This window comes from Schistocerca nitens, chromosome 4 (assembly GCF_023898315.1).
Source record: "Schistocerca nitens isolate TAMUIC-IGC-003100 chromosome 4, iqSchNite1.1, whole genome shotgun sequence".
In the NCBI taxonomy this organism is placed as follows: Eukaryota; Metazoa; Arthropoda; class Insecta; order Orthoptera; family Acrididae; genus Schistocerca; species Schistocerca nitens.
The window spans coordinates 917,648,340-917,659,673 of record NC_064617.1 but is presented as its reverse complement, the minus strand read 5'-3'; the positions used below and the strand labels follow the sequence as shown (position 1 = coordinate 917,659,673).

The following is an 11,334-nucleotide window of genomic DNA, read 5'->3' as shown; positions in this document are numbered from 1 at the left end:
GTGCAAAGTGAAATACTGGTAATAGTGAATGGAACAACTCATATTAATGGTAACATTTATCTCACAAGCCAAAGCCAATAAATGCTGTGACAGAATGAGACACATATCTATCAATTCCTTTCATTTGTCTGAATACAACATTGCTGTTGAATAAGACACCGTCAAGTACAAGTTATTTCTTTGTGGACTACAGAATATAAGGTTACATATAACTTACATAAATTTTAATTTATGCTTGTACAAGTTATTTATTTCTGGGCAACAGAATACAATGTTACATATTAAACTTACATAAATTTCAATTTCCACTTTTATATTACCCAGTTTATAATATACATAATTAAGTTCACATTAGAGGTACATAGAGAGCATATTTCAAAATACATTACCTAGCTCAGTTAAAAATAACTCATTTAGCAAGAATGTCACCAGCATAGTTTTTATTCTGTTGCCGAATTTATGGAGTCCGGTTTATGTCAAATATAACTTTAATTTTGTCCATAGTGCAATATCTTCTATGTTAGCCCTATGATACTTAACTTATAATTAATTTGCACGTTGATTTTTATATTCTTTTGTCTATAGTAGACATATATTTAAAATCTGTGGTAATAAAAAATTTGTATACTTTGTACTGTACAAAAAAAGTTAGAAAAAGGTATGTGCTTCATGTGTAATCCAGATTATGGAAATTGTTCCAAGGATAAATTGAATAAATAATAAATAAAAATTCATAATATGTAAATGGCGATACTGCCACAGGTGCTTTTAGATTATTGCTATCATAGCCACAAATCAATCACAGCTTGTGCATAGGAACAATCATATTTTGGTACCAATGGTTTTAAAATGATGTATTACTCTGAATTTAAATTTCTTGGGTGTTATGCTAAAATGAGTATTGTTATCATTATTATTAAAATGCTAGGCATCCGTTACACATTAAAAAGGGGAGTGACCACAAGCCATATATGTGTATTCTGTCATGGGGTCAGGATGGTACAGGCATTGTTGACCCCGGAATAGGTCACGATGACATGCAGGATGATAGGCTGGGCAGCAGGTATGAAGAACCAGTTCCTTGGCCATCATGGATTCATAAATACAATGGTAACAAAAACATGATTTATTCAGCAGCATTCATACAGATGCCGTAGACAGCTCCCAGTGACATGCAGTGACCACGAGAAGTAGTGTTGACCACTGCAAAACAAGGTGGCATGTAGTGGCAGTCGAAATAGATTCGCTCAGCAAGGCACAGTAGTGCGGCAGCCTTGGGTGATAACTGTGCCTGAGTGACTCTACATCAGGTGACAGACTTAGTCTGTGGCACCTGGCAGCAGCATAGAGACATGTCGCTCAGTGCTCTGAACCTGTAACATCAACGAAGCATATAGTGTTAGTGATCCACAGACAAAACTCTGTGGCAGCAGGGTACATGCTTGCAAGACAGATGGCAGCTCAACAGCAAGTCAGGTGTGGGTAGCACCTGAGTGGGGACTGAACTGAGGACCATTGGAGGCACTGTGGAGTCCGCTGATGTCAGCCAGATACAGGCTGGGAGCCAGAAGTTCAGCTCCCAGCAGCATAAGGGCTAGGCATGACTCAATAGACCAGGAGGTAGCAGACAGAGGTAGTGACTAGTAGTAGTTGAGACTGGATGACTCACACCAAAGAAACAGCTGGTGTGGAGTGCTACTTGGTGTAGGCAGAGGTTGACAACAATCTACATATACTTCTACATAGATACTCCACAAGCCACTGTACGGTGTGTGGCAAAGGATACCCTGTACCATTACTTACTATTTCCCCTCCTGTTCCACTTGCAAATAGAGCAAGGGAAAAACAACTGTCTGTACGCCTCCGTATGATTCCTAATTTCTTGTATCTTAACTTCCTGGTCCTTATGCTCGATGTATGTTGGCAGCAGTAGAATTGTTTGGCAGACAGCTTCAAATGCCAGTTCTCTAAATTTTCTCAATAGTGTTTCTCGAAAAGAATGTCATCTTTCCCCCCACGGATTCCCATTTGAGTTCCTGAAGCATCTCCTAACACTTATGTGTTGTTTAAACCTACAGGTAACAAATCTAGCAGCCCGCCTATGAATTGCTCCAATGTACTCCTTCAATCCGACCTGGTACGGATCCCAAACACTCGAGCAGTACTCCAGAATAAGTTGCACCAGCACCATGTATGTGGTCTCCTTTATATGTGAACCACTCTTTCCTAAAATTCTCCCATCAAATCAAAGTCAACCATTTGCCTTCCCTACCACAGTTTTCACATGCTCGTTCAACCTCATATTGCTTTGGAATGTTATGCCCAGATATTTAAACTTCTTGACTGTATCAAGCAGGACACTAGTAATACTGTACCTGAACATTTCAGGTTTGTTGTTCCTACTCATCCGCATTAACTTACATTTTTCCATATTTAGGGCTAGCTGCCATTCATCACACTGGAAATTTTGTCCAAACAACCGCACATTGCCGCCCACCCTGTCTGCCAAATCATTTATGTACACTCCTGGAAATTGAAATAAGAACACCGTGAATTCATTGTCCCAGGAAGGGGAAACTTTATTGACACATTCCTGGGGTCAGATACACCACATGATCACACTGACAGAACCACAGGCACATAGACACAGGCAACAGAGCATGCACAATGTCGGCACTAGTACAGTGTATATCCACCTTTCGCAGCAATGCAGGCTGCTATTCTCCCATGGAGACGATCGTAGAGATGCTGGATGTAGTCCTGTGGAATGGCTTGCCATGCCATTTCCACCTGGCGCCTCAGTTGGACCAGCGTTCGTGCTGGACGTGCAGACCGCGTGAGACGACGCTTCATCCAGTCCCAAACATGCTCAATGGGGGACAGATCCGGAGATCTTGCTGGCCAGGGTAGTTGACTTACACCTTCTAGAGCACGTTGGGTGGCACGGGATACATGCGGACGTGCATTGTCCTGTTGGAACAGCAAGTTCCCTTGCTGGTCTAGGAATGGTAGAACGATGGGTTCGATGACGGTTTGGATGTACCGTGCACTATTCAGTGTCCCCTCGACGATCTCCAGTGGTGTACGGCCAGTGTAGGAGATCGCTCCCCACACCATGATGCCGGGTGTTGGCCCTGTGTGCCTCGGTCGTATGCAGTCCTGATTGTGGCGCTCACCTGCACGGCGCCAAACACACATACGACCATCATTGGCACCAAGGCAGAAGCGACTCTCATCGCTGAAGACGACACGTCTCCATTCGTCCCTCCATTCACGCCTGTCGCGACACCACTGGAGGCGGGCTGCACGATGTTGGGGCGTGAGCGGAAGAAGGCCTAATGGTGTGCGGGACCGTAGCCCAGCTTCATGGAGATGGTTGCGAATGGTCCTCGCCGATACCCCAGGAGCAACAGTGTCCCTAATTTGCTGGGAAGTGGCGGTGCGGTCCCCTACGGCACTGCGTAGGATCCTACGGTCTTGGCGTGCATCCGTGCGTCGCTGCGGTCCGGTCCCAGGTCGACGGGCACGTGCACCTTCCGCCGACCACTGGCGACAACATCGATGTACTGTGGAGACCTCACGCCCCACGTGTTGAGCTATTCGGCGGTACGTCCACCCGGCCTCCCGCATGCCCACTATACGCCCTCGCTCAAAGTCCGTCAACTGCACATACGGTTCACGTCCATGCTATCGCGGCATGCTACCAGTGTTAAAGACTGCGATGGAGCTCCGTATGCCACGGCAAACTGGCTGACACTGACGGCGGCGGTGCACAAATGCTGCGCAGCTAGCGCCATTCGACGACCAACACCGCGGTTCCTGGTGTGTCCGCTGTGCCGTGCGTGTGATCATTGCTTGTACAGCGCTCTCGCAGTGTCCGGAGCAAGTATGGTGGGTCTGACACACCGGTGTCAATGTGTTCTTTTTTCCATTTCCAGGAGTGTATATAGAGAACAACAGTGGTCCTATCACACTTCCCTGGGGCACTCCTGGAGCCCTATTCTATAAAGTTCATACCAATCGGTGCAGTAGGTTAGTCTCGGTAGTGACGTCATTTTTGGTTCTTTATCTGAATTTCCTATTCAGTAACCTTCTGAGACCTGTTACCGAATGGTCCTCCTGCCGATTTTTCGACAACTGTACCGAGAGGTTTTGGATTTTGGTACGGCTCTGTCGTTCGGTTAGCTGTGGATTATTTACAACTGTAATATATTATTTTAAAAATATTGAGCACTTTTAGCTTTGGATTTAGTGTTTCTGTTACTAAAGAATCATCACATGACGTGTCCGGTTGCAAAGTCAGTTCATAATAGACTATTTTCCTTTGTTAGAAATATGGTTAGGTTAGGCTGTTACTCTGAATGATTACAACATCCAACAAAAAAAAAACGTTTTCGGTCAGTATTCTCTCAAAATACCTGTTATTTTATGCAATTACGAGTTTAAAGATCGTTAAATACCCAGACTCTGCTTACGTATATTACGTGAGCGTTAGCTGAAATTACTAGTGACTTTGCGTACTCTTTTCCGCAAATTGTTTACTTATTAATTATCAAAACACATTTAAAACTTTTAAGCAACAATGTAAAGGAATTTTGTGAAGCCTGATAGAGGGAACCTTCCAAAATTTCATGCATCATTTGGCAACGAAGTCAGTCTGCGTCTCTCTTGCTTGGAATTACATAAAATAAAGCAGCAGCAGCAGAGCAGCACTTAAGTTGTAACCTCGAGTGGGAAGATCAACAAACGAACTTGAACAGATATCATGTGACGTCTGCAACGACCAAACACAACGATAAAAAAAGCTGCCATGGCAGAGGTTCATATACTGCTGGATGCGAAAATATTTTTTTCCTCTTCATGTTTGTAATGCATTCTGAGACTTCGTTAATCATCAAAGTTAAGCATTTTTCTGAAATATTCGTTGTAATTTACTTGTAAAAGCGCGCTTTCTCAGTAATGAGTAGCTCCTGTTTCATGACTTCGATATGTTCAAGAAACGAAAGATGAAATTACTGTGCGTGAAACAACTGACAGTGACACTTAACTTCTTCTTGTCACAAATAATTCACCATCTTTTTTGGAATACGTAGCGATCCCGAGAGTGTGGCCAGACAAGAATCTAAGAGCGCAATGTAAATTACTGCGAATGAGACTAGCAGCAATCGTTTTTATACTTTAGCTTGTCAAATATTTATCTGCGATTGAATCGCTAACAACAGTAGACAGAGATGAAAGGTTCCCGCCAAAGTATTTTCAGACTACACCATCATTTATGAAACATTTTGATTCATCAGATGCATGTTATAAACTACAGTGAACTTCTATAGATGCACTCTTTTTTAAATTTTGTTTTCATGAACCAAATCGTTGGTGTATCACATAGGGAAGTAGGCTACTTCATCATTTGGATCTCTAGCAAGCTACAACCACATTCTATGCATCTTCTTATTCTTTGACACTCTCTTAAACAATTTTTTGGGCTCTTGGAGATGTGTTCCATCTATTCAATTAATTGAAGGCAGTTCATTCACATACCCATTTTGCTTCTTTTATTTGTGAAGCATCATCAAGAATAAAGGAAGCAAAATGCGTATGGCAATACACAAACTGCCCTCAATTAGCTGCACAGACGTTAACATACCTTCATGAATTTTAAAGCAACTAAGGAACGATGGAGAACGGAAAAATGATGGATTTTTCGGGTGTTTCTATAGATGTATTTGTACAATGTGGTGCTACACTTTCCGAAACGTAAAATCCAAAACAAGACATCAGTGTGAATGAGAATAAAATGACATAATGTGACATTTACGACAATTTCCAGAACACAGTCAATATTCTATCGTTATTATGCATTCATGGAAGCTCGTGGTCAGCAAAATTTGAACAGTATTACGTACTCTAACCACACTTTTCGGTACTGTGAAGAATGGCATGCCTGTGTCGGCTGATAGCCTCTTCGAGTTTGTGCCGCTGCAGTGAGCATGCGTGTATCTGAGGCAGATTGCTTTCCATTGGTTGGCACTAGAAGAACTGGCAACAGTGTTTCAGTTCACTAGGACCTTTCGGTATCACTTTCAAAATGCATACTGAATAATGTTGGGGCTCTGTTTTGAAAACAAGACCATTCGGTGTGCTCGCATACCGAACCAATCAGCAAAATGGCAGAAAGATACAGCATAGATTCAGATTCTTTATTGGTCATTCAGCATTATTACATGCAATAGACTTCGTCAGTTCACTTAAATTAATTTTACAAAATAAATTTTTACGTATTTAAGTTGATACTGGGCATTTTTAAAAATTGTTCTAATGAATAGGATGGATTAGCTAACAAGAAGTTATGAACATTGTCTTTAAATAATTTGTCAGGCTTGATTGACCCATTTTTAGACAATTTGTTATATATTTTAATTGCCATATACTTATGACTATTGTTAGTTTTAGCTAATCTATTTTGTGGCAACAGCAGAGAAGTACACGTTCTTGTATAGTAGTCATGCCTTTCATTTGTTACACTTAAATTAGGCAGTTCAGCAAGTATGTAGTTAACACTGTCAAGAATATATAAATTAATAACTGTTAAAATTCTGTATTTAATGAACAATGGTTTACAATGTGTTCTATTATCTACCTTAGCCATTACTCTGATTGCTTTCTTCTGGATCACCATAATTTCATTTATTTTTCTGCTGTTTCCCCAGAGTATTAACCCATACCTTAAAACAGATTGAAAAAAGGCAAAGTACGCTGTCCTTACATGCTCAAATGTCACACAACACATCAGTCTCTTCAACAAATACATAACTCTTGACAACCTAACCACTATGTGATCACCATGAGAGTTCCATGTTAGACTGTTGTCAAGTACGATACCTAAAAACTTTGCCTTTTGTTTTTCTATTTTTGTAGTCTTTGATAGACTGAACCACATATTCTGGGTCTTTTCCTCATTTAATAGCAGACCATTGGCATTAAAACATGATGTTGCATTTTCTTTTGCCAATTTCATATCACTTACAAGGTTATCAAGTACATGGTTTACAGATAGAAAAGTTGTGTCATCTGCATACATATATGTCTTTACATCTATATTTCCTGGTAAAACTTTTATCCCATATTCCATAGTATGCAAGTTTAGAGAGCAGAAGTGGGTGGTCAACACAGTCAAAAGCTTTGCTCAGATCACATAAGGTTACCTGTGTGTGCGCATGGTCCTCAACTGCTGCTAGAATGTCTCTGACTAAGAGCTCTATGGCATGTATAGCTGACCTTCCTTTTCTGTAACCAAACTGTGATGCACTTAACATACCATTTAGTTCTAGGTACTGATACATCTGCTTATATATTATGCCTTCAAAGACTTTTCCTAGTATTGGAATTAGTGAAATTGGTCTGTAGTTTGCAGGATCTGATTTGACACCCTTCTTAAAGACTGGAGTTACCTTGGATAGTTTGAGAGGATCAGGAAAAAACCCTTCTATGAGACATAGGTTTATAGAATATGTTAATGGTGCTGCAATGTAATGTATTATTTCTTTCAATAGATTGTTTGACATATTAAAAATATCTGTACTGTATGAATTTTTCATTTCTTTGACTATTTTAAGAACTCCATGTTGGCGTACCTCTTTGAAGTGTTTCAATGATGATCTGGCCCTATTATGATTTAGGTTTGCTCTCTTAAGATAATCTATACATGTTGCATTGGGTTTACTGGTCAGCTTTTTGATATCATCAGCACAGCTTGCAAAATATTTATTGAATGTATCTGCTGGTATTGGGACTGTCTTGTCGAAGTTTCTGACTTCAATTTTAACAGTATTAATTATTGACCAGGCTGTTTTGCATTGGTTTTTACTATTTTTTATGAAATTTGTGTTGTATCTTTGTTTCGCCAATTGCAACTCTTTCTTATACAGTTTCTTAGTGATTTTTTCGAGATCCTTAATTTCATTAGAATTGTTTACTTTGGCAAGGGGCTTCAGCAGTACTAGCTTATTTTTTAGATTCTCCAGTTCTTTGGTGTACCAAAATTTACCCTTTCTTGTTTTATGGTATTTCTTTTGAACAAGATGGGCTTTTAAAATACCTGTTAAGTAATTGTGGAATGTTTCATAAACTGTTTGGGCACTGAAATCACAGTCTTGCAATAATTTGTCCCAGTTTGTTATGCTCAGCTGGTGTGTTAGTTTTATGAGATTGTGTTTTGTTAATATTAAGGTATTAGATTTTGTTAACTTTTGTGCAGCCTTGCTCTCATCCTCTTTTATAAAATGTCTTAACTCTAATGTTAACATGGGGTGGTCTGAGAAAACAAATTCCTTTACCTTGGTGGAGTACGTATCACGAGCACAGTTGACAAAAGCATTATCCAAGCACGCTTGTAGTCTTGTTGGTTCTGAATTTACATGATGGAAGTTGTGCTGCCTTAGCATATTCAGTAACTTATTTACACTGGGTTTGTTACATGTTACATGAAAGCTTGAATTAAAGTCTCCCCCAATTACAGTTACATACTGTTTCCATTTTGTTATGTAGCAGAGTACACTGTCTAAATTATCTAAAAATGTTTTATCATCTGAGTCAGGGGAATGGTAGATACATACTATGATAAGTTTCATTATGTCACGTATGATCCCGGTAATTTCAAAGTGTTTCTCTACACATGCCCAACTAAGATCTAGTTCTCTACACTCTATTTCATTTGAAACATATATAACAGTACCACCATTACGGTACTGAGATCTGCAAAAACTGTTTCTTTGTTTATAACCTTCTGGTACATAGTATTGTATTTGTTCTGGTTTAAGCCAATGCTCTGATAGACATAAGAAAGAATACTTATTCTGTGGCAATGACTCCTCCAGAATTTCAACTTTATTTTCAAGACCCTGAATGTTTAAAAATAGGATGTTGTTATGACTTATCTGTGAGTTAGCAGGCCGGTTTTTCACATTTTTATTTTCTTCTTGGCTTGAAACCATAAAAAATTATCACTGAATGACACAGATGTATTTTTCCTTTGGCTCATCCTTAAGCATTGCTGTGTTGCTGCTCCAGTCGTCGTTGGTTCTGCTGCTGTTGCTGCTTCTGCTGATAATGATGGTGCTGCTGCTGTTTCACTTATTTCTGGTGTTTGTTGTTCCACAACTGCTGTGCCTTTCTGTGAATTATTAACATTTGGAGTGTTCACTTGCATTAATAAAATTTCACATTTGTCTTGGAGAGGTGTTAGCTTCACTGACAGCAGATTTCACAATGGAGTCTACAGGTAACACACACTTCCTGTACATGAGAGGTATGACTTTTCTATCATCACACTGCACATTTGAGATTTTATTTACAAGTTCTAAAATATTTGTTACCATTACGTCTTTTCCAAGTACATTTAGATGAGAACCATGTGTTGTGTGAAATCTTTTCCCTAAATTGCTGGTGTTCACAAATGTTACATTTTCAAACCGCTTGCAAATATTTTGCATCTCTTTATTTGCAATTTCAATTTCTTTATTTACACAGGACCATTCTATCAAGTCGTAACGGTGTAGCACTGAAAAAACAATAACACTTGTTCCTCTCAGCTCCTACAGTTTTCTTTTTAGCGAGATTAAGAGATCGTTTTTTTCGTTGGGCCCCTGATGATGCCCGTGTCTCTGATGAACACTTGCCATCGAGGATAACATACTGGTTTCTATTATTTAAGAAGTCTGTGAGCCACTCACATATCTGTGAACTTATTCCATATGCTCGTACCTTTGTTAACTGCCTGCAATAGGGCACCATATCAAATGCATTCCGTAAATCTGGAAATATGGAATCTGCCTGTCGCCTTTCATCCATAGTTCTCAATATACCACGTGAGGAAAGGGTGAGCTGAGTTTCGCATGAGTGATGCTTTCTAAAACCATGCTTACTTGTGGACATAAGCCTTTTAATCTCAAGAAAGTTTATTATATTTGAAATGAGGATATGTTGAAGGGTTTTCAACAAACAGAAATTAGGGGTTTTGATCTGTAATTTTGCAGGTCCATCCTTTACCTTTCTTATATAATGGAGTCGTGCACTTTTTTCCAGTTGTTTGGGACTTTGTGCTGGCTAAGAGATTCATGATAAATGAAAGCTAGATAAGGGGCCAATGCCGTACAGTACTCTTTGTAAAATCGAAGTGTGATTCCACCCGGACTTGGTGATTTATTTTTTTTCAAGTCTTTCAGTTGTTTCTCTACACCACATATGATTATTACTATGTTGTCCATATGGGAGTCTGCCCAATGGTTAAATGACAGTATTTTTGTATGGTTCTACTGTGTGAATGATTTCTTGAACGTGAAATTTAAAACTTCAGCTTTCTTTTTGCTATCTTCAACTCTTACCCCCATGAACCATGGACCTTGCCGTTGGTGGGGAGGCTTGTATGCCTCAGCGACACAGATGGCCGTACCGTAGGTGCAACCACAATGGAGGGGTATCTGTTGAGAGGCCAGACAAACGTGTGGTTCCTGAAGAGGGGCAGCAGCCTTTTCAGTAGTTGCACGGGCAACAGTCTGGATGATTGACTGATCTGGCCTTGTAACACTAACCAAAACGGCCTTGCTGTGCTGGTACTGCGAACGGCTGAAAGCAAGGGGAAACTAAAGCCATAATTTTTCCTGAGAGCATGCAGCTTTACTGTATGGTTAAATGATGATGGCGTCCTCTTGGGTAAAATATTCCGGAGGTAAAATAGTCCCCCATTCGGATCTCCGGGCAGGGACTACTCAAGAGGTCGTCGTTATCAGGAGAAAGAAAACTGGCATTGTACGGATCGGAGCGTGGAATGTCAGACCCCTTAATCGGGCAGGTAGGTTAGAAAATTTAAAAAGGGAAATGGATAGGTTAAAGTTAGATATAGTGGGAATTAGTGAAGTTCGGTGGCAGGAGGAACAAGACTTCTGGTCAGGTGACTACAGGGTTATAAACACAAAATCAAATAGGGGTAATGCAGGAGTAGGTTTAATAATGAATAGGAAAATAGGAATGCGGGTAAGCTACTACAAACAGCATAGTGAACGCATTATTGTGGCCAAGATAGACATGAAGCCCATGCCTACTACAGTAGTACAAGCTTGAAGAAATTGATGAAATGTATGATGAGATAAAAGAAATTATTCAGGTAGTGAAGGGAGACGAAAATTTAATAGTCATGGGTGACTGGAATTCGAGAGTAGGAAAAGGGAGAGAAGGAAACATAGTGGGTGAATATGGATTGGGGGAGAGAAATGAAAGAGGAAGCCGTCTGGTAGAATTTTGCACAGAGCATAGCTTAATCATAGCTAACACTTGGTTCAA

The 11,334-nt window shown here is 40.0% G+C and overlaps 1 protein-coding gene across 2 annotated transcripts in view; it reads right to left on the bottom strand.

Annotated features, from left to right (window-relative positions):
- Positions 1 to 743: 743 nt before the first annotated feature.
- The window catches only part of LOC126252104 (uncharacterized), a 94,405-nt gene continuing 83,814 nt past the window's right edge, over positions 744 to 11,334 (bottom strand). For both annotated transcript variants that reach the window (XR_007545832.1, XM_049952967.1), the window contains one exon: positions 744 to 1,373. Coding sequence is in view for 1 of the 2 variants with exons in the window: in XM_049952967.1 (XP_049808924.1) it covers positions 1,360 to 1,373 (14 nt within the window). In the remaining variant the exon portion in view is untranslated. The remainder of the gene's footprint in view (positions 1,374 to 11,334) is intronic.